Source organism: Brassica oleracea, chromosome C9 (genome assembly GCF_000695525.1).
Source record: "Brassica oleracea var. oleracea cultivar TO1000 chromosome C9, BOL, whole genome shotgun sequence".
NCBI classification, from domain to species: domain Eukaryota; kingdom Viridiplantae; phylum Streptophyta; class Magnoliopsida; order Brassicales; family Brassicaceae; genus Brassica; species Brassica oleracea.
Genome location: NC_027756.1, coordinates 15,036,405 through 15,060,087, shown reverse-complemented (window position 1 = coordinate 15,060,087; position 23,683 = coordinate 15,036,405). Strand labels below are relative to the sequence as shown.

The window sequence follows — 23,683 nt, the reverse complement described above, 5'->3', positions numbered from 1 at the left end:
GCGAGCTGGAATGGATCGAGTCGCTTCTATCGGGTCGCGGACGTCCTTTGTTGCTTGATCGGGAACGCCTTGATCGTCGGACGCGAGCTGTCTGATGCTGTCGCGAACGAGGAAGAGGTCACATGCTGGAGCTGCTCTCGGGTCGCGAACGTCTGAGCTAGGATCATGAACTCCTTGGGCTGAAGCTGATCGGGGACGCGAGCTGGAACAAATGCGGGAACAAGAGACGCGATCGGGTTTTAGGGTTCGTCGGATCGCCGGCTAGGGTTAGGGTTTTAGGGTTTTTCGATTTGGGTATTAGCTTAGGGATTTAGAGTTTCGTGCTGATAACGTGTTATAAAAGTAATGAAAAAGTCTATCTTTATTCATAACATAGAGGTTCTTTATATACGAGATTACACCGTCATAGATAAATGGAAAGATTACAAATCATAATCTCTTGGTTATGAGCCATCCACAATCTGGTTCATAACACTTTCTGCGTATATTTTAAATAAGTGGTTACCATGTTCTACCCAGTATTTTGAAACCCGACCCGGACCCACGGTTGAACCGGTAAACCCGGTGACCCAGAAAAAGTCCGGTTTGGATTTTGTGAAAACTCCAATATTTAGAAACCCGCAAAAACCCGGAATCCGATACCGGTTGAACCAATAAATAACTTTAACTTCTTTTTTAAGTTTTTTAATTATGTTTTTAGATTATGTTTTATATTATAAATTTTCAATTAAGAAGTTAGGTGATGATTAAAAAAAAGTTAGGTTTTCCCTTTTCAGTTTTATATTTGTAATTTTTAGATTTTGGTGAAGATTTCACTATGTCACATGAAGAAAATGAAATGAACGATGGTAGAGAGAACCAAAATTAGTTGATGTAATTTGGTGTTAGTTTATTTTCATTATTGACAATTTATTACAATTATCTTTTACTTTTGGTTTATTTTGTATTTGAAGTTTAATTTATTATTCACATTAGATATTTAAATATTTATAAATTTTATGTCTTGATTTTTTTAGATGTCATACATCTTACCTTGTTAGAGAAAATTTTAAATAGTTTAAACTACTTTTTTGATATTTTGTATGTCAAATGAAAATAAAAATATAAAAACTAAAGTTAAGTATTTTCTAAATGTTTTTAAACATAAAATATATACATATCCAAACAATTATTTTACTTTTTAAAAAAACATTTACAATATATTAAACTTTAGTTTCTATATTTTTATTTACATAGCTGATATATTATTATATTATAAAATTTATTTATTTATTAATCCGCGGTTCACCCGCGATCGACTCAGTGACCCATCAACCCAGTAAGTCGTTTGGTTCTGTCCGGGTCGGGTTTAAAAACATTGTTCTACCTTTTAATATCATTAGACAGAAGGATTAAACAAGTGTGTTCTGAATCCCAATAAGCTTGACCAACTGATATTGAAGTATAATCCATTATCCACTTTTTGACCAAAATGAAAATGACACATGGCAAGTAAGAAGTGGCTACAATACATTGCTGTTCTATACATTAAGGACAAGCATCATCTAAACGAATCAGTTGGGCGAAAAGTGATTTGAGGAGGTGATTATTCTCCACAGTATTACAATTACCTTTTATTTTTATTTAGTGATATATGGAGGAAGGTTATTTGATCTTTTTTTGTTGGGATTTTTTTTTTATCTCACTAATGGTCATATGTCTCTGTTCAACTATCTGTGGAGTGTGGATTATATCCCCCAAGAAAATTTATTTTACTCTGATTCTTTCAAAAATATCTTCCAGTTTTTTGAACTCATGGACCCTCCTCCTCTAGTGATTATTGACTCACTACTCTGGTGGTTACGCAGGAGACTTATGGCTGAGACACTTTTGTCGTTTGGAGTCGAGAAGCTCTGGGACCTCATTGTCCGAGAATCTGATCGGTTTCATGGAGTTAAAGAGCAATTTGATGAATTAAAAAGTGATCTGAATATGCTAAGGTGTTTTTTGGAAGATGCAGATGCCAAAAAACATGCAAGTGCAATGGTGAGAAACACTATGAAAGAGATCAAAGAAATTGTGCATGACGCAGAAGATATCGTCGAAACCTTTCTTCTAGAGGAAGAACTAGGAAATTCATGTGGCATCAGGAACAGTGCAAGGAAATTTTCATGTGGTGTATTTGAACGTAGGGGACTTGCTTTCAGTATAGAAGCCATAAGTAAGAGGATCTCTAAGGTGATCCGTGATATGCAGAGTCTTGGAGTTCAACAGGTCATTGTCCATGAAGGGTATATGCATTCTCTACGAGAAAAACAAAGGGAAATGCGACAAACATTTTCTAGCGACGATGAAAGCGTCCTTGTCGGGCTGGAGGAAAACGTGAAGAATGTTGTCAGCTATTTGATGGAGGAGGATAGTGTTCAGGTGGTTTCTATAACCGGGATGGGTGGTATTGGTAAAACCACCCTCGCAAGAGAAGTTTTTAATCATGAGATGATAAAATGCCATTTTGTAGGACTTGCGTGGGTATGTGTTTCCCAACAGTTTACAAGGAAGTATGTGTGGCAGACAATCTTGCGAAAGCTTAGGCCAGTATGTAAAGTCTCAGAGATGACAAACGACGAACTTCAAGAAAAACTCTTTCAAGTCCTTGAAACGCAAAAGGTTTTAATAGTCCTTGATGACATATGGAGAGAAGAAGATTGGGACATAATAAAAGCAATGTTTCCACGCAAAAAAGGTTACAATACATTATATAATTATAACTTTTAACATTTAATTTTTGGATAAGATTAGGAAGAGGAAAAACTAGAGTGAGGGTGGCGCATTACGAACATATAAATTCTAAGTATGTTGGTAAAAACAGATATATTTTACATAGGTTGGAAGGTTCTACTTACTTCTCGCAACGAGGGTGTCGCAGTGCGAGCAGATCCAAGTTGTTTTACCTTTAAACCAGATTGTCTAACTCTTGAAGAAAGCTGGATACTTTTGCCGGAGGATAGCATTTCCTATAGAAAACACTAATGGTACGCTTTCGAGACAGTTTAGTTAATTTGTGTTTTCCTTGTTGATCATAATCAAGCAAATTTTATTTGATTGATACTAATCCATCTTCTTTAATACTATCTGGCCAACAGTCTATCACTGACACACATTCTTGTAAATTAACAATATGTTGACAATGTTGTGTAGAGTATAAGGTTGATGAAGAAATGGAAAGGATGGGAAAGCAGATGATAAAACATTGTGGAGGACTACCCTTGGCAGTAAAAGTGTTAGGAGGGCTGTTAGCTTCACAATACACATTGCGTGAGTGGAAAAGGATACATGAGAACATTAGATCTTACATTGTCGGAGGGACTAGTTTCGAGGAGAAGAACATCAATTCGGTTTACCATGTTTTGTATTTGAGCTTTGAAGAACTTCCTATTTATTTGAAGCACTGCTTCCTCTACTTAGCCCATTTTCCAGAAGACTATGCAATAGATGTAGGGAAACTATCTTATTATTGGGCTGCAGAGGGAATACCAAGGCCGAGGTATTACGATGGAGCAACCATCCAAGAGGTTGCAGATGGATTCATAGCCGAATTGGTGAAGAGAAACATGGTTATTTCTGAAAGAGACTTTCGTACTTCAAGATTTGAAACCTGTCAGTTACATGACATGATGAGAGAAGTTTGTTTACATAAAGCTAAAGAAGAAAATTTCGTGCACATTGTTGATCTGGGTACCTCAACTGCAACATCTCAATCGCTTAGTTCCCGCAGGCTCGTCATACAGTCTTCTCACTTTGAATTTCATGTGGAGGAGTATATAATAAATCCAAAACTTAGATCTTTCTTGTTGACCCATAGTGCGGTCTTGCACTATTGGATGGCATCAAGTTTATGTTTTACTAGACTACAGTTTATGAGAGTCTTAGATCTCTCTGGAGCCAAGTTTGAAGGAGGGAAGTTACCCCCTGGCATTGGGAAGCTCATTCACTTGAGATATTTAAGTTTACACCGTGCATGGATATGTCATCTACCTTCTTCTATCCAAAATCTAAAGTTTCTGCTCTATTTGAGTCTTGATGTAGATTGTAGATATCAAGTTTACATGTCAGATTTCTTGAAGGAGTTACGAAAATTGAGGTACCTCAGTTTACCGAGGGAATTACAAGATGGGACAAAGTTGAAATTAGGTAATCTTATCAACTTAGAGAGACTTGGGAATTTCTCAACAAAGCATTGCAGTGTCACAGATCTTCACAGTATGACAAGGCTAAGGGGTCTCTCAATCATATTCAATGGTGAGTGTACTCTTGAAGCTCTATCTTCATCTCTAGGTCAACTGAAACACCTGGAAAATTTTAATCTGAGATAATATGTAAGGTTTTACTGTGTTCTTTTGCTTTTATTTGGCATACATTTTATAAACTTCCCTGTGTCAAAAGTTGTTTTCTCTACTTATACACTAAATTTGGATTTTAATATCGGAAACAAAATCAAATGTTGTCATGTTTTTTCTTTTAATTGGTTTGAAATGGAACGAGTTTGTGATTACCCAGTATGTAGTAAGGCTAGTGTCTTGTTTTTGGGTTTGTCTATTATAGAGTTTAGATGTAATTTCTTCTCTCAGTTTTCTTCGATGTTTAGCGGAAAGACAGATAAATGGCAATATATCACACAGACTATACATAGAATACTAAATCCCTTTAATATTAAAGTAGGAACATTATTAGAGAGCAACCTTATGCTCATGTGTTATTAACAAATATGTCATTTCTTATGTGTCAACACCATATTCATCATCACGCTCTCTAGGTAAAAGCCTTCTCCTTACTATACTTATTACATACTTTGCCATTACTCATTAATAATTGGTGCTTAACGTAATGTTTTAATCATATTATTTGGTAACTAACGATTTAAAAGCGGTTCGAGACAAGAACCCTCGCCTTAAGGATTTAAAACCGGTTCGGGATAAGAACTCTCACCTTAACGTATGTTGTAATAATTTAACGTTTATCTCAATGTTACTTTCGTGACATATTTGATATATTTCGTGACATATCTAATAATCACAACATATTGCCGTATACTCATGCATAAGCAAGTATATCAAAACGGGTTATCTAAATTGGTTTTCATATCACATAGAAAATATTTGATCAAAAGTTATTTAAAAAGTTCACGCATGAAAAGATCTATGCAAAAATGTTTGAATGTAACTATGGGTCTGAAAAGGTTTATGATTATATTCGATATCAAAACCGATTTTGGCAATCACGTCAATTATTGCCAATTCATATAGACGTAAAGAAAAGAATGAGTGATTTAAAATTGAATTATAGCAACCAAATTTAATGATATGATCCGAGGTGATAATTGATTGATTTAAAGTCAGCTTACATATTTTCAAAACTGATATCACGTGACATAATGAATCACACCTTGCGGTAGGTGAAATTCTTTCATGAATTTACTCATCTTATATTAAGTTTGCTTACATATTTTCAAAACTGATTGATTTTAAACTAAATTTCGTTGACCAGATTAACTACTATTTGTTTCCTTGAATATTCCATGTGATTTGACGAGCAAGAAATAAGGTAAGTTCTCAAAATTTCATATTAATTTAATGCATTAAGTATAGTTTGAATGTAGGATTTCTGTTCACAGTTTTCGGTGAAACCCGACAAATATATTGTTTTCTTGCAAAAGAAGATGAAAACAATATATCAGCATTAACATTGGTTCACCTTAGTACACATCCAGATCAACTAAGAAATATAAATAAAGAATTCAAAATATTATTTTCTCCAATTAGCCTCTAACGCTTTTATTACCTTTTGATTGTACATAATAACTCTGAATTAGTGATTAACGTTATTGATTCGACGAGCAAGTAATAAGGTAAGTTCTCAAAATTACATATTAATTATTGTTACGAAAATTAAATTTCTCAGTTGTGGTTTTATCAGTTTTTTTTTAATTTTGTTTCTTTATAATTTGTTTCTTTAATATTTTATTATTTTATTGCCTATTGTTTTTTAAATATTCATAATTTATATAATGAAAACAATAATACTATCGCTTATGTTTTATTTTATCATAAATTCATAATAAATTTATATAAGTTTTTGTTTACTTTCACACTTTTTAAATTTAAATATATTTAAATTACACCAATAAATCAAGCAATATAATTTTAAAATTATAATCTTTTTTAGTCCATAATTCCGCGCATGATTATCACCTAGTATGTAATATTCTGCTTTCTGATATATATTGTGGTCCACGTGAAAAGACTTGAAAAGAATTGGGTTGACTAATATCTCTTTAAATTGCTCTTATTTTTACTTACTTATCCAGAAATAACACCAAAATTAAATGTGTTTGAGTTTTAAGTAGTAGAATGATGGATGGCATGTTTGGGAAATTATTCACGATACCCTACAATTAAGGCAAAAGCAAAGAAGAATATCACATGCAATAGACAAGTATTTTAAGCATCCAAAAATAAAACTTTTCAAACGCTAGACAGAATGGACCATTTCCAAACCTCATATTCATTATGCTGTTTTCAGAAAGAAAAAAAATTCTAACAAAGAAGCAGACAAAAGAAAGAAAAAAAAATTCTAACAAAGAAGCAGACAAAAGACCAAGACGAAAAGAGCCGTGGAGGACACGAAAGTGGGCCCAAAAACTAAAATATCTCATCTTCTTATAAGTCTTCATTACCGATTAATTAGACCGAATAAAAATTAAATTAAGAAAGAAACAATATGGGAGAGAGAGAGAGGAAGTGAAACTTTTGGGAACATGGTACAGTCCGGTCGTGGCAAGAGCAAAGATCGCTCTTCGTCTCAAATCAGTCGATTATGATTACTTTGAAGAAGATCTGTTCGGATCCAAGAGTGAGCTTCTTCTCAAATCAAATCCGGTTCACAAGAAAGTCCCGGTTCTCATCCACAACAACAAACCGATTCTAGAGTCTCTCAACATCGTTGAGTACATTGATGAGACATGGAACGCATCTGGACCGTCCATACTTCCTTCATATCCCCATGATCGTTCTCAAGCTCGCTTCTGGTCTGCCTTCGTTGATGACAAGGTTCGTATATTTAAGATTTTATTTTACTCTGTTTATACCTTCGCTGATTACAGATGTTTGTATTATTAGTTAGGTGACATGTGCTAAAACGTATCTAGTAAATTACATGATATTCTAGTCTATTGTCTAAGTACGGTGTTTACACATTCTTCATTGGTATATTCAATAATGCTCTTCTAATTAGTATACTTTTTTAAGAAAAAACATTCTTTCAGAAAAAATTTCAATGCTCTTTTTAACTCTAACATATTCTAACTCGTACTAATATTTTAATTTAAAGATTCAATAAGCTTAATTATCCAGTGATTTAGCCCTAACTTCTATGAAACTATAAGACTCCAAATATATTTTCTCTAAAACTCTTTTTAAAAAGCAGTGGTTTCCAACTTTGATTGCAACTACGATCACCAAATCAGAAAACGCCAAAGCGAAAGGCATGGAGGAAGTGGGAGAATGGTTGTTGCTACTCGAGGATGCGTTTATTTCTATAAGCAAAGGGGAACGCTTTTTTGGTGGTGAAGTGATCGGGTTTATGGACATTTGCCTCGGAAGCTTTTTGGTTATCTTAAAAGCTAGAGAGAAGCTTAAAGGAGAAAATATATTAGACAAATCAAAAACTCCTTCTCTATGTAAATGGGCCAATGAGTTCTTGGCTGATGACACAGTGAAGAATGTGGTACCGGAGATTGATAGAGTTGTTAAGTTTATGAGAGAGTTTGAAGCTGAAACTCAAACCAGGGCTTGAAGGTCTTAAGATCATTAGAGATGTATTTGCAGTGCAAGTGTTATGTAAAAAGAAAATAAGGTGAAGTTTGAATTAGTGTTGTGTGATTCTTCCTACATGTGTGGTAGAATTTTCATGTATATATACTTAATACTTTCATGATATTGTTTTTTTTTTTTGAATATTACTTTAATGATATTGTTATACCCATTCATCTTGTTTAGTGTCTACCGTATTTCTCAATTAACTCTCGTCATCCAAATCCAACACTTTATTAAGACTTAAATAATGTCTCCAATAAACATCCAATAACCGAAATAAAACCGTAATAAAGGTCGATCGAATCATAAAACAAAATTCGGAAAATAAAACAAGAGGCCTTTTTGTAGAGATTGAGGGGGTACAAAGAAGTTTGTGCTATTAATGTCTTATATGGAGAATGAGGGAATACAATAGGATGATATTGAGCGGGTACAGAGACAGACTTATATACTAGCTAGTAAGAAGATTGTGTGGCATGCCTTGCAAAAAATCGAAACCGTTAGCACACGGACTGAGAAAGACAGTTTCAACTTTTTCATTAAGTTGATTACACGGGCAGGACTCATAGGTGAAAGTCACAGAGATGAACAAAGAGAAAGTTTCAAAGATTTATACTCTTCATGTTTTTCTCACAGGTTAGAGTTTTACAAGATAACTTATTTATACTAAGAGAACTTGTCTAGACCTAAAGGAATATCATGTAGCATATTCTGCTCAGCTGTAAAGCTCTACTCAAGACTCGTTATCAGTAAGGAGACCATAGTAAGGAGACCATATCTGTTCTGCATCTTAATGACAGAGTTCGTACTCTGTCTTTCTGAAGCCAAGGAAGTGTTGTCTTTACGTTTTGCTGACTTAGCCGTTAGAGTCTTTGACTGTGAAGCAGTGGGCTTCACTTGTTGTCGAGAGCCCATCACTTCTTCATTCTTCATGCTTGATGGGCCTGTTATGTTTACATCCCCTCGCAAACTCGAGGTGGGAGTTTCTGCCACTCCGAGTTTGAATCGAAGCTCAGTAAAGGCGCGTACAGGTAAAGACTTGGTGAAGACATCTGCTAGTTGCTGACTTGCTGGAATGTGTTTGACGACAAGTAAGCCCTTAGCAACCCTCTCTCTGGCATAGTGAAAGTGTGTTTCAAAGTGTTTGGTTCTTTTATGCAGCACCGGATTCGCCGTCAAGTGAACTGCAGAGAGATTATCGCAATATACTTCAGCTGGATCAGGGTTTTGTATCCCAAAGTCTCAGAGCATGGCTGATATCCAGGACAGTTCTGCTGCTGTATCCGATAGACACCTATACTCAGCCTCAGTGGATGATCGAGCAACACTGTCTTGACGTTTTGTTGACCATGAAATGATGTTGGTTCCAAGGAAAGTGCAGAAACCTCCAGTAGATCTGCGTGTATCCTTGCAGCCGGCCCAGTCACTGTCACAGTATGCTCGCAGTGTCAAGTCTGTATCAGCTGTGAGAGAAAGTCCCATTGAGATCGTTCCTTTCAGGTAACGCAGTATCCTATTCAGGAGCTGAAAGTCTGATAGAGTTGGCATGTGCATCTTCTGGCACACAAAGTTAACTGCATATTGAATGTCAGGTCTGGTAAGCGTGAGATATTGTAACTTGCCAGCTAGACTACGGAAATAAGTTGGATCAGAGAAAAGAGTCTCTTGATGCAGTACTTGTCCAGTCTGCAGTGGCAAGGGAGTCAGCATTGGAGAGCAGTCTAGCATGCCAGCGGCTTGAAGCAGATCAGTTGCATATTTCTCCTGATTCAGAAATAATCCTTCTTCAGTGTATGTAGCTTGGATCCCTAGGAAGTAACTTAGCAGTCCCATATCTTTCATTCTGAATTTTTCAACCAATGATTGTAGAAAATCAGACAGAAGGTTCTTGTTGTTTCCTGTAAGAATCATATCATCGACATACAAGAGAAGCATCATGATGTTTGTCCCTTTTTGATATAGGAACAGAGATGGATCATGTGTACTGCACAAGAAACCGAACTCTATGAGATAGGAGCTAAACTTGCCAAACCATGCTCTTGGAGCCTGTTTGAGTCCATAGATAGCTTTGTGTAGTTTCCAAACATAATCAGGGTGATCTTTATCTTCAAAACCTGGAGGCTGTATCATGTATACAGACTCATGTAGATCCCCATGTAAGAAAGCATTCTTAACATCTAATTGTTTGATGTCCCATCTCTCTTTCACTGCCAAGTGGAGCACCATTCTAACTGTTGCAGTCCGAACCACAGGGCTATAAGTTTCCAAGAAGTCAATTCCTTCCTCTTGCTCATAACCTTTAGCAACCACTCTTGATCGGAAACATTTGAAAGTACCATCTGAGTTTAACTTGACTCTGTGAATCCATCTACTTCCAAGAGGTCTGACACCAGTTGGTAAAGGAACTAAACTGAAGGTGTTAGTTTCCTTGCAAGTATCTATTTCCTCTACCATAGCTCCGGTCCATCCTGGGTGTTTAAGAGCTGCTGCAGTTGTCTTTGGTTCCGTAGGAATGCCTTTGGCGGTATGCATAACGTATCTTGGGTTGGGTTTAACAATGCCCACTCTTGATCTAGTGACCATGGAGTGAACATTGTTTTCATTGGTTTGTTGAGGTGGGGCAATAATGGGAGCTGACTGTTCTTCACTCTCATCATTAGTCTCTGAGTCAGTGAGGTGTTCTGAAGTTGAACTGTCAGAGTGATGAGAGTTACTTGATTCTACTGTGGTAGTGACGTTTGGTGTTGCAGTGTGAGGTGTAGATTGCTTTCCAACTCCTTGTTCTTCTTCTAGAACTATCTGAGTTGATGTCTGAACCTCCTCTTCTTTTTCTGTGGTTTTCCACCAAGCTTGAGATAGAGGTGTGATCTGAGGAGGAACTAGCTCTCTGTATCTATCAGAGAAGGGGAAGACTGCTTCATCAAACAAAACATGTCTACTGAGATATACACGTCCTGTGGGAGGGAATAGACATCTGTAACCTTTGTGTTGCTCAGAGTATCCCAAGAAGACACACTGCAGTGACTTGGGATCAAACTTATGTTGAGTGTAAGGACGCAGATAAGGGAAACAAGCACTTCCAAACACCCTTAGTGACGTGTAGATCGGTTTGTTGTTGGTGAGCCTTTCATAAGGGCTGATCTGATCTATGTTTGCTGTTGTAGGTAGTAGATTGATCACATAGTTTGCTGTAAGAAACGCATCTACCCACATCGTTGTAGGCAAGTGAGCCTGAAACATCATGGAGAGACCAAGTTCTGTAATGTGCCTGTGCTTTCTTTCTGCAAGGCCATTCTGCTCGGGAGTATGTGGACATGAAATGTAATGTCTGATTCCACAGTTGGTGAGATGAGAAATGAACAGATTATTGATGAATTCTCCTCCTCCATCACTCTGAAAGATGCCAATCTTCTGTTTAAAACTAGTCTCAACTAGTTGCTGAAATACTTTGAATTTTGAAAAGACTTCAGACTTTAACTTAATAGGATAGATCCAAGAGAACCTTGAGTAGTTATCAATGAATACAACATAATATTTGAACCCCTGCACTGAAACACTAGGTGCAGGTCCCCATACATCACAGTGTATTCTTTCTAAAGGTCTAATGGCTTGAAAAACAGACTCTGAGAAAGGAAGTTTACAAGACTTTCCTAACTGACAAGCTTCACACACCGACTGAGACTTCTTATTGATGGTGATAGCTTTTATTGAAGATATATGTTGAAGAACTTGAGGATGAGCATGCCCCAGTCTTCTATGCCAGACCTAATCAGAGGCAGCTTGCTGTCGAACAGAGTAGAAGGCTAGAAACTGAGGACTGTTCAACCGGTAAAGACCTTTATCCTTTCTTCCCTGACAGAGAAGATGTTGTGTTGTTTTGTCCTTAACATACACATGTGTAGAGTCAAAAGTGAATTCACAAGGGTAATCATTTGTTAACTTTGACACTGATAGTAAAGATTTAGTGATGTTTGGACAAATTAACACTTCGTTCAAGTTGAGGTTACCTGAGAGAGCTGGGAGAGGTATGGATCCTATGTGAGTGATAGGCAGGAAGTCACCATTACCAACGATCACAGAGTCATGTCCTTCATATGGGACCGCTGAAAGCAAATGTTGTGGATCATTTGTAATGTGATGAGTTGCTGCCGTGTCTGGATGCCAATCAGGTCCTGAGCCTCCAGAACCATCTGAGAACTTCATGGTAGCTAAAGCATGTTTCATCTCCTCAACTTGAAATGACTGATCAAAACACCTGTAACACTTGTAAGCAGGATGTCCGTACTTGCCACAGATCTGGCAAGTAGGTCTTTGATCAGATTGAGAAGAACGTCGTCCAGCTTGCTGTCCAAACTGCTGAGGAAATCCTCTCCCTTGTGTCGTGTAGTAGCCTCTTCCTATGTATCCTCCACGATTCTGACCTCTGCCACGGTTAGAATATCCTCCTCTGTCTGTGTAGAAGGCTTGATGTTGAGTGACTTCAGGAGGACTTTCATATTTCTGGAGTTTGTCTTCGAATCCAATAAGCTTATACATGACATCTTCAAAGCATGGTCCAGGAGGTGTGTCCATAGAGTCTTCAATCACGGTAACAATGGCTTCATATTCTCGGCCTAGACCATTTAGAACCCCATAGAACTTCTCTTGTTCTGATATTGGAGCTCCAATGGAGTCCGGTTGGTCACACAAAGTCTTTATTTCAGACAGATACTGATAGAGGTTTGGATCCCTTGAGAGTAGTATGAATACGTCTTTGGATGTCTAGTCTTCTTGTAGCTGAGACTCTGTTGTACTTCTTAGCAAGCGCAAACCAGATCTCTTGAGAGGTATGAAGACCATAAACACTTTTGAGAGCTTCTTCTGTCAAGGATCCTATCAACCAGGCCATGATGAGTTGATCTGTGTGAACCCATTTGAGAAATGCCGGATTGTTGACTTCTGTGACTTGATCTCCGTTGCGAACTATGAGCGTGGGTGGTGGGCGAGGCGTGGAGCCATTGACGTAGCCTAGGAGAAGCTGACTGTTGAGGAATTGTTCGAACTGGAGCTTCCATGACAAGTAGTTGGTGTCACTCAATTTCAAGGTAACGACTTGAGTGATAGAGAGTAACGCCGGAGTAAAGACATCTGAAGGAGTTGGAGTCGCCATGAATCGCCGTGTGCTCAGATACCATGAAAGTCACAGAGATGAACAAAGAGAAAGTTTCAAAGATTTAAACTCTTCATGTTTTTCTCACCGGTTAGAGTTTTACAAGATAACTTATTTATACTAAGAGAACTTGTCTAGACCTAAAGGAATATCATGTAGCATATTCTGCTCAGCTGTAAAGCTCTACTCAAGACTCGTTATCAGTAAGGAGACCATATCTGTTCTGCATCTTAATGACAGAGTTCGTACTCTGTCTTTCTGAAGCCAAGGAAGCGTTGTCTTTACGTTTTGCTAACTTAGCCGTTAGAGTCTTTGACTGTGAAGCAGTGGGCTTCACTTGTTGTCGAGAGCCCATCACTTCTTCATTCTTCAATAGGCAGTGAGGTTTTAGAATTAAAATAATCAAAAAATTAAGAAAAGAGAGTTACAAATCTTTTTTTTTTTTTTTTTTGATCAAAAGAGAGTTACAAATCTTTAAAACCGTTTATTTGGGAAGAAACTTAAGAGCATTATTATCGGTGAAATCCTTTTTTGGGTTTCTAAATTTTTTTTTTGGCTGATTTAAAAAAAAAAAAAACAAATTTGAAAAAATGAACCAATCGCGGACCGCCACGTGTCGGTAGGACCCGCGAACAGTTGACAAAACCCACCACGATCGTTTCTTTATTCACACCATTTGCAACCGGTTTTGCAACTTCTGTGGGACCCAAACCTTTAAAAACTCTTTTGGAACCTGCAGTAACGTTGCTCGAAGAAAAAAACTGAGATAGTCTCTCAGCATGTGTCATCTTCTTATTAATCCAGTCATTTTTATTTAAAATTCTAATTCTTAAAAAAAAAAACATTTCCGTTAGAGATACTCTATCAATGGTATCACTCAATGCTGATGTTTTAAATTAGAGGCTGAAGAGGAATCATCGCCGCAGGAAGATACCACCGTGAAGTTGGCCTTGAGTGGTTTCTTCGAGATCCCACCGCGACTACAAAGCCGGTGATTGAGAAGATTTCTCCGGCGGCGACTGTAAAGGTTATCAGGCCTCCCTAAATCTTTCATCGACAAGGATTCAGTATTGTTTAAGCTCATGAATGACTTGGACTTCCCTTTGTAGAACTTGGATATACCTCTCCTGTTTTGTTGTATTCACAAGTCGATTTTAATATTCAGACAAAATATTTAGTAATAAAAAAAAAAGAATGTCAAACTCGACCAAAAAAAAAAAAGTCAAACCTGATGGGTAAAACTTCTTCGAGAGATTTCATCATATCAAGAGGACCCTTGTAAGGAGATTCAGCTTCATTTTCTCCTCCTTCGTCATCACTGTTCTTGCCGATCGGAGAAGAAGACGACAAGGACCAACCAAACTTATCCATCACAATCAATATGTTCTCATAGAAGATAGAATTGGATATTTATATTTGAGTTTCTGTTTCCCTGTGTGTACTTTGTTTGCTTGTTTTTACATAAGGAAAAGAATACAGAGAAAAATAACTAATCAAATCTTCTTTTCTTTGACATAACAAATCAAATCTTAGATTAATTATTACAAAGGAGTAGAAGATAAGATTTGGAAGAAAAATGTATTGTTAGCCCTTATCCTGAGCCAGGCCACTCCTTCCTTCTATATGCATTTCCCATAAAATGTTATGCCCATTTTCGAGGCTATAATAGTGGTAATGTTAAGAGATAGCACTATTTTAAATTTATTTATCTTATTGCTAATTAGTTATGCTCTTATGATTAATATTCAACGAAATATGTATCATTTTGTGATAGAAAAAAGTTAACCGGTTTTAGGTTCCGTGAATAATTCCAATAAACTCTGTTATAAAGTAGCTATGATTATAGTCTTGTGTATAGTTAAATAGGCCGTGATTTTGAAAATAGCAAATACAAACCTGACAATATACTATTTTGCATTAAAAAAATAATAATTAAAAACATAAGAGCAGGTCCAACGGAAAGATATTACTAAGTATCAATTCTGTTAAATTAGAATCAAGACCTATTGATATTTGTTTAGTCTAACAATTATTTTTTCATAAAAATAACCATATATTTTCTAAGTGAATCTAAATATATATATTTTGTAACCACCTATTTAACAGTTTTGACCTACTTAAAAAACCTCAAATATTTTACACGGTAACAGTTTTCTTTTGATTCTTATATTCTAGGATCCACAACTACAACATTTATGAGAGTGTACAAATAAATTATTGATATCTATTCTATTAAATTAGAATCATGACCTATTGATATTTGTTTAGTCCAACAATTATTTTCTCATAAAAATAACCATATACTTTATGAATCTAAATATATATTTTGTCACCACATTTTTAACAGTTTTGACCTACTTAAAAAACCTCAAATATTTTACACGGTAACAGTTTTTCTTTGATTCCTATATTCTAGGATCCACAACTACAACATTTACGAGAGTGTACAAATAAATTATTGATATATGTCGATTAAAATCTGTAAAATAAATAGCAATTTTTCTTGGAAAACATCTACACTGTTACGGACAATATATGTTATTAATCAACAAATAATACATTACTTATACATTATACATTAGTTAATCCAATGAATTAATATCCACCTTTATACTTACAATTATGACTACTAATATTTGAAATCTAAGTTTATGCTTTATATTTACTAACCCTGCTATTTTAATAAAATATAAAATATATTAATATAATATTATTTACCATTGAAAAAGTTAATATAAAAATTATTTTCTATTTACTAAATATAATTAGATTTTTATTTCAGTTTCATGAAATAAAAATTACTTGACTAATCTATCTACAAAATTAGGATTTTTCCTGTAAATAAATTAAATAATAATTATCATGAAATTAAATTTAAATTAAAAAAAAATAAAAGATCATTAGATTTATCTAGGTTTTTTCGGGTCAGCCATTACAGGTCAATGCCAATTTTATGGGTTTTTAACCGGATTTTTATGGAGGTTTTAAATAGAAATTTTATAATTTAATCCAAAATCTGAGTTGGATTATATGGAGATCATTAGATTTACCATTTTTATGGTGGATTTAGATCAAATATGAAAATATCGCAAAAGATATTAAAATATATTATAAATTTAATTTAGCAAAATTTAGATAAATACAATAAATCAATATTTTTGAATATATGTCGAATTTAATCGGATTAGGGACCCAGACTTACGGGTAGATTCCACATTGATTTTTCGAGTACGAATATTTAATTACGTTAATAGTTCAAAATGCTAATAAATGCAACAATATCATGATTTTATTTAAACCTGATTACATATTTTATCCTCAAAATTATTTGTATTAAAACGTTAAACATATTATAATCTGCACATTTATAATGCTTTCTTTGTAACATTTAAATGTAAATAAATAGTCAAAAATATAAATTTGATCTGTTCAGAATTAAATCCGCATTTTAAAAACACGGATCAAAAATATAACTATACTTTGTTATTTTAAAAAATAAAAATTAATAACTGTTTAGGAATAAAGTATAAACTTAATGTGTGAAATGACTATAACAAAAGTATGTATAATTATGAAACATCACAAATTCAATACAATTATCAAAACCTCTTATTAATAATTTTTTAAAAATAGTTTGCACAAATATGATTACAAAGAAAAACACAAAATGATTACAAAGAAAAACACAAATATAAAATTAATTTTTTTAAAAAATATAAAACAAAAAATATACCCTTAATAATTTTTTAAAAATAGTTTGCACAAATATGATTACAAAGAAAAACACAAAATGATTACAAAGAAAAACACAAATATAAAATTAATTTTTTTAAAAAATATAAAACAAAAAATATACCCACCCTTCAGATTCTAGTTTAAAGATTAAAAGAAAAGAAAATAAAAAACACAGCAATCAGTCCCTAAATAACTACCGGGAATAAACTATCTGCAACTCCTACAAGTACATGTCAATATATTAGTGGTTTAGACATTTGACTTTAAACATTTAAACAAAATAAATTAAAATAATAATGTCTTGTTTTAAAAACCTCATTTTTAGAACCCAACCATTAAGGTTGCTCTAAGGGGATAGTGTTTTTCTCAAAGGACGAACTGGTGATTGAGTATGGACTCTGCTTCTTCGAAGTTGTTCATACAGTATTGTTTCAGCTTTTGTGGTTGGAGCTATGTTCATGTGAAGATAGCTGGACGAATATGCTTGTGAGTTTGCTCCAACATTCTCCTAAACTACAAGCTCTCAAGCTTGTCATGGTACATTTTTCTTCTCTAAACCCCTAATTTCTCAATCAATCATGTTTAGTTTCTCTGGTTTGATAGTGAAATGTATTTGATCTCAGGACCATGGGATGCTTGCTGACCATAAGGTTCGTTGGATCCAACCGAGGTGTGTTTCTGAATGTTAGTTCTTACATCTCAAAACGTTTGAGTAGAGAAACCATGAAGGAACAAAAATTGAGAAAGAAGTGGCTATTTATGTCTGAACAATGCGATATGATTAGTGACTGCAACTATCTATCCTGCCTCAGTCAGTTTGGTGCGCAAACGTCAGATGTTTGAGGAAGTGGAAATTGCAACCAGGATTTTAGAGCATGTGGGCTTACAATAGGCTGAAAATTAATCTTACTAAAGTTTTGAAAACTATCCAGTTCACTATATATATATATATATATATATATATATATATATATATATATTTTTTTTTCTCTGTTTATATAAAATCAAATAAGTAGAATGTTATACAAAAAACAAATCTATACTATTATTTGCGAATTGATTTTTTGCATTCGAATTATCAAGTTAAAAATTAGAGTGATTAAATTCGTTGTTACCCTATATTTAAATTTTTAAAACTAATGAATCAAACTTAAAAAACTAATGAATGTATTATTAAGTTTTATATTCTCGTGCTTGAAACTTATATATGTTATACTGTTATATTATTATACATTTTACTATTGTTAATAATGTAATAGTATAGATTAAGTTACATGTGCTATTGTCGTAAAGTATGTATTTATCCTTCTAACTAATATTCTTATTAATGGAAAATCAAATATTAAACCTACACATACGTTAATTTTCAACTGTGAGCCAGCTGCTTTGGTATTAGACAAGAGTTTCTATTAATGGAAAATATGCCTATCTTCATATAAAACCAGCTGCTTTCGTTAAGATCAATGATAATAAACCAGGAACCAGCATATACAAATTCAAGGTTTATGTTACCAGATTGTGGAAAATGTGGAGAGCGAAAAATTAAATTAAATTTTATACAGATTTTAATTCTCAAACTAACATTCTAAAGATGATGTCACCTATCAAATACATTTTTAGAAAAAATCGGTCTCAAACACATCTTTTATCAAAAGTATTCTTAGATTCTGAATGATAGTTCTAATAGTGACAAATGTATAGATACATAAGTATATGTAAAGAATTTTGTTACTATTAACTACGATGCGGTGCAGTTTGTTGTGTTACCATTCATAGCCTTACAAAAAATCCACTACAAGAAACCATGAAATCTACGAAGACATGAATTTTCTTTTATAAACATCATCACATTAGATTTCCTCTATTTCTAATTTGTTTTTATAAAGTTGTAATAATAGTATAAAACTAAATTATAAAAAAGTAGAATGCTTATATATATATATCAAAAATATATAACTAGATCAAGAATATAAATCAAAAATATGTTCCAAAAAAGGAAATCAAATATGTAAATAGGTATTAATTAAAAATTTATTGATCATTTCCGTATTCATATATTAGATAGTTTTATTACATTTAATTTCTGGAATTTTTAAAATTTTAAATCTCTATATGTATTATAGAGTTAAAGAAATAAAATAGAATTCTGAATTTCCAAGTTTTTCATGAAATAAAAAGAAGTTTACATTTTTTTTGATAATTTTTGTCATGTATAAAAAGTTTAATTTTTAATTTATTCTGAATTTTTTGAATGCATGAAAAAATAATTTATATTGATAATTTTAATCGATTTCTAAGATAATTATGTCGATAATTATGCCGCATATACTGTAAAACATCTAGTAGTATTATACGAGTAGATTTTAATCAATACTCAAGCATAAATCCAAACACTCTTATAGAACATGAAAATATAAATAAACAACATATCATCCATTGGGACTAAAACGCCATACACCATACGCATCCCTTTTTTGGTGAAAAAATCTTATCCAACTTCTTCTCCATTTTATCTTGATCTAGTCCGTCTCCCCTCACGATAAGGAGGCTGTCTTTTAATGTTACGGATTTAACTCCTAACAAAATGAAAAATTCATTAGGATAAATTGTTTGATGATTTTGGCTCAAACATAACCATTAGATTTTGTTAATGTACCTTTAGAATTATTTATATAATCTAGAGCTTTCCTCCTGGCTACATCATCATCATAATCAAACACGAAACGACATTCTTCCTACAAAACAAAAAAGTAAATTAGTTTAAAATTGTGAAGAATTCATTATATAACCGACATGTTTCTGAATGTATAAAACTATATGTAATGCTTTTATACGGGCTTCCTGACAAATTAACTGACCATTTTTGAAAGCTTTCAAAGATTGAAATGATAAAAAAAAATATGATTGCGACTAATTCGTGGCTTACGTATAACATCTATTTATATATTATTACTAAAAGAACAATATTTTGATATGCTTATGTAGTCATACACCAATGTGACATATGTTACTACATTATAATTTAGCTGCCCACATATGTAAATTTAAGAAAAAATATTAAATATCTTAAGCAAAAAATAAATGATAAATATCAACATATACAATAAGTAAATTTTTATTAACATAGTAATATATTTAAGAAAGTTAAAATCTATCTAGGGTGTATAAATAAAATATTATAGATGTAATTATGGTATAAATACTTCTCAAACTATTCATTTTGGTCAAATATTTGAAACATGCATTCATTTAACAATTGATTTTTCTTGTAGTTTTGATAAATGGATCTAAATTTAAATAAAAATCTTGTAAAATGAGTAAATTTGGTAACAATAAAAATTTATTGCTATATAATTTTCATAAAACTTAATTATTTAAATAATTACTAATCGTAAATATAAATTTAAAATGATTAGTCACAAGTGGAGATAGATTTAAATAATCATGACTAATTATAATGGGGGAAATTTGTCAAAAACTTACGTAAAATTTGAGTATGAAATATAAATGACTTTTTGCAAAATTGATTCAAAACTCAAAGTCAACCACAAAACTAACCAAAACTAACCAATATTTTTCTTGGACATTTTCTCTGCCATATTCATCCCACAAGTTCAGATTATTTACGAAAATGTCATTAATTTTTATTATTTTTTATTTTTTGAAAATGACATTTTTACTCTTTCAACCTCATCATCTTCAAATATTTACAAGAATGTCATTGTCATCAATACACCAACCGAACAACCAACTTAAAGTTCTTAATGCACTTCAAATCGATCTACACTTCTTCTTTCTCAATTCTAATGAACTAAAAACGTCTCTTTCACTTTCTCTCTGTATTCATCCAAAAAACCCCAAGATTTTGATTCTAAAATTTTTATGGTTCATAGAGCCATTGAATCTTACGATTCTTGGTGTGTAACTTTTTTTTGAGATTCTGGGTGCTTGGAGAAGGCTTATGTGTGCGAAAAAAGTTATCTCACTGGTTGAAACTATGAAATCTGTTTTTTTTTCAGATCTGTTCGCCCAGACGACTTCCGGATAAGTCTTCTGGCTGTAGACGACTTACATGGAAGTCTTCTGGTCAATGCAGATGTTAGTTTTACAATTGACTTTTAAATGTGTTTTTAGAGACGACTTACATGGAAGTCGTCTATCTTTGTTTGTTAAAAAAAAATTCAAGACGACTTCCATGTAAGTCGTCTAGGTTAACGGGTTAGTTTTGTATTTTACCGGACCGTGTCAGAAATTTGATTTTTCCTAGACAACTTACCCATAAGTCATCCAGACGAAAATTAAAAAATCAATATTTTGTTATATCTAGACGACTTCCATGTTAGTTTTGCAAGTGAAAAATAAAACATAAAAAATTATTTTTTCTAGATGACTTACACGGAAGTCGTCCATGATTTTATTCCCTGATTCTGGTCAAACCTTGCTTATCTTGGACGACTTCTATGTAAGTCGTCGGACGAACGACTTCTGTGTAAGTCGTCAGACGAACAACTTTTGTGTAAGTCGTCTAGAAAAAAACTAATTTTTTTTGTTTTATTTTTCAATTGCAAAACTAACGTGTAACAAAATATTGATTTTTTTAATTTTTTACTGGACGACTTAGAGGTAAGTCGTCTAGGAAAAGTCAAATTTATGACACAATCTGGTTAAATGCTAAACTAACCCGTTTACCCTAGACGACTTACATGGAAGTTGTCTCGATTTTGTTTTTTAACAAACAAAGATGGACGACTTCCTAGAAGTTTACCAGACGACCTCCGTAAAAGTCGTCTGCGTCAATGTTTAATAAACTTTCATTTTCTCTAAAACTATAAAGACTTTTTAATATTTTTTTTGTTAATTCATGTATATTAGTCGATGTTTGAGCTCTTAATTGAATTCATAACTTAATTGGTTTTAATAATGAATTTACCGACATTCATGTGTATTAATGTTTCCAAAAGACTTCCATTGACGCCTTCTACGTTTGTTTTGGTAAATTTGTTAAGTAACTTTAAGATATGTTTATTTAATTTTCAAAAGTGTTAAGTAACTTCAAGAATATCAAGTAACATGGTTTAATGTGTCTTCTTAGAACATAAGATATACTTTTTAACTTTCAAAAAATTTGAAATTTAATTATCACTTAGAATTTTTAGTTTCCTGCAAAAATTTTAATTTTCCGCTTAAATTTTCCACTTATATTTCAATTTCCCGCTTTATATTTAAGTCTTCCGAGAAGACTTTGCGGAAGACTTCTAATGAAAGAGTTCTATTTTTGAACTTATGTAATAGTTTATCTTTTGTGAATTTGACTAAGTTTTCTTGAGAACTCTTCTCCCTTAGTTGTAATAAATTTGATTAATTTTTTGTGTTATTGTGTTTTGCTATTGAAGTTGTATCAATAACTTCAATTATGTCAAGTAATTTTGGCAAGATAATATTGTGAAATATGAACATATTTACCAATTTTTTTATTCAAATTTACAAAAAAAATCACAACTAAAGGAGTTCACATGCAAATCACAAAACAGACCACAAACAAAATTATTATAGATCATTTCTCTACGAAGACTAGCTTGGACTCCACATGATATGGAAGAAAACTCCGTCAGAAGACTTCTAGGAAGTCTTCAGAATACTTCTTCTAGCACATTATATTTTAGAAGACTTCGGAAAACTTATAGGAAGTCTTCTCGGAAATCTTCCTGGAAGTATTACAGCGCATTATATTTTAGAAAACTTCCGGGAAGACTTCCCATAAGTCTTTCAAAGCCTGCTTCAGATCTGAAAAACATGTATATCAAACCCAAATTTGAAAAACATGAATATCAAAAAACATTCAAATGACTTAAAAACAGAGAAAATGAGTGGAAGATTATATAGATATACTTTTATTGAACACACAACGTACATATCCAAGTGGAAGATGAGAACCATTTCGTTAAAAACCTGCAACAAAAAGATAGATTAGTGAAAAAGATATGAGACAAAAATAAAAAATTCATATAAAGTTTGGTGTTTTCAAGTCAAAGAGATTATAGTTGGTTTGGAGAGTCTTAGTTTGGGAAAAATGTAAGAACTTTATGCAACAGGAGGTTACCAAATGAAGATAAATCAGACATAAACACTTACCAAAACGCTCAGATCTGTTATGAAAAGGAAACATGTAGGAAGATTCCATCAGAAGACTTCCTCCTTCTAGCACATTATACTTTAGAAGACTTTGGAAGACTTATGGGAAGTCTTCTCGGAAGTCTTCTAAAATATAATGCACTAGAAGTCTTCCAGAAGACTTCCTGAAAGTCTTCTAGCGTATTATATTTTAGAAGACTTCGGAGAAGACTTCCTATAAGTCTTCCAAAGTCTGCTACATATCTGAAAAACATGTATATCAAACCCAGATCTGAAAAACATGCATATCAAAAAACGTTCAAATGACTTAAAAATAGAGAAAATTGAATGGAAGATTAGATAGATCTACCTTTATAGAACACACAAAAATACATATCTAAAATTAATAGATCTACCTTTAAATGAGTGGAAGATGAGAACCCATGTGATGAAGAACCTGCAAAACAAGATAAACTAGTGAGAAAGACATGAGACAAAAACAATAAATTGATATAAAGTTTGGTGTTTATAAGTTCAAAGAGATTAGAGAGATGTTAGCAAGTTTTGAATGAGGAACATAACATTTTTGTTGCATCCATTTGAGAGGAGGAGAGAAAATGTGTAAATTTTTCTTTATATATGGAGAAAAGAATTCCAATAATGTTAAATATTTTCGATTCAGAAGACTTTCAAGTAAGTCTTTTAATAGAAGAATTCATAGACGACTTATTTGTAAGTTGTACAGAAGACTTCAATATTTTTACCGGGAAACTAAAATATTTTTAGTGAGAGTTAGAAGACTCCGAAAGTCTTCTAATCACCAGATAACTTAAATGTT

General features: G+C 33.2%; 2 protein-coding genes, 1 long non-coding RNA gene and 1 pseudogene across 3 annotated transcripts; 2 read left to right on the top strand and 2 right to left on the bottom strand.

The window, feature by feature from the left end:
- The first annotated feature begins 1,537 nt into the window (after positions 1-1,537).
- Positions 1,538-4,451, top strand: LOC106318135 (annotated as a pseudogene).
- A 1,938-nt stretch (positions 4,452-6,389) lies between these two features.
- Positions 6,390-7,973, top strand: LOC106314415 (glutathione S-transferase U15-like). Its single transcript, XM_013752285.1, has 3 exons — positions 6,390-6,396; positions 6,724-7,085; positions 7,462-7,973. The coding sequence occupies exons 1-3, from the start codon at positions 6,390-6,392 to the stop codon at positions 7,828-7,830; spliced, it is 738 nt and encodes a 245-aa protein (XP_013607739.1). The 3' UTR covers positions 7,831-7,973.
- Positions 7,974-13,876: 5,903 nt separating this feature from the next.
- LOC106314413 lies at positions 13,877-14,370 on the bottom strand. The gene is made up of 2 exons (XM_013752284.1): positions 14,228-14,370; positions 13,877-14,126 (listed from the first exon to the last, which is right to left on the bottom strand). Exons 1-2 carry the CDS (start codon positions 14,368-14,370, stop codon positions 13,877-13,879), a joined length of 393 nt encoding a protein of 130 aa, XP_013607738.1.
- Positions 14,371-19,110: 4,740 nt separating this feature from the next.
- LOC106318138 lies at positions 19,111-19,620 on the bottom strand. The gene is made up of 3 exons (XR_001265300.1): positions 19,593-19,620; positions 19,391-19,469; positions 19,111-19,310 (listed from the first exon to the last, which is right to left on the bottom strand). It is a non-coding gene; the product is annotated as an uncharacterized LOC106318138 (long non-coding RNA).
- Between the last annotated feature and the right edge of the window lie 4,063 nt (positions 19,621-23,683).

Bases quoted from the DNA above. Each gene is read 5' to 3' on its own strand.
- LOC106314415 (XM_013752285.1), top strand. The intron at 7,086-7,461 runs GTTCGTATATTT...TTTAAAAAGCAG, and splicing joins CTGCCTTCGTTGATGACAAG to TGGTTTCCAACTTTGATTGC.
- LOC106314413 (XM_013752284.1), bottom strand. From the start codon at position 14,370: ATGGATAAGTTTGGTTGGTCCTTGTCGTCTTCTTCTCCGATCGGCAAG. The intron at 14,127-14,227 runs GTTTGACTTTTT...ACAACAAAACAG, and splicing joins GAAGAAGTTTTACCCATCAG to GAGAGGTATATCCAAGTTCT.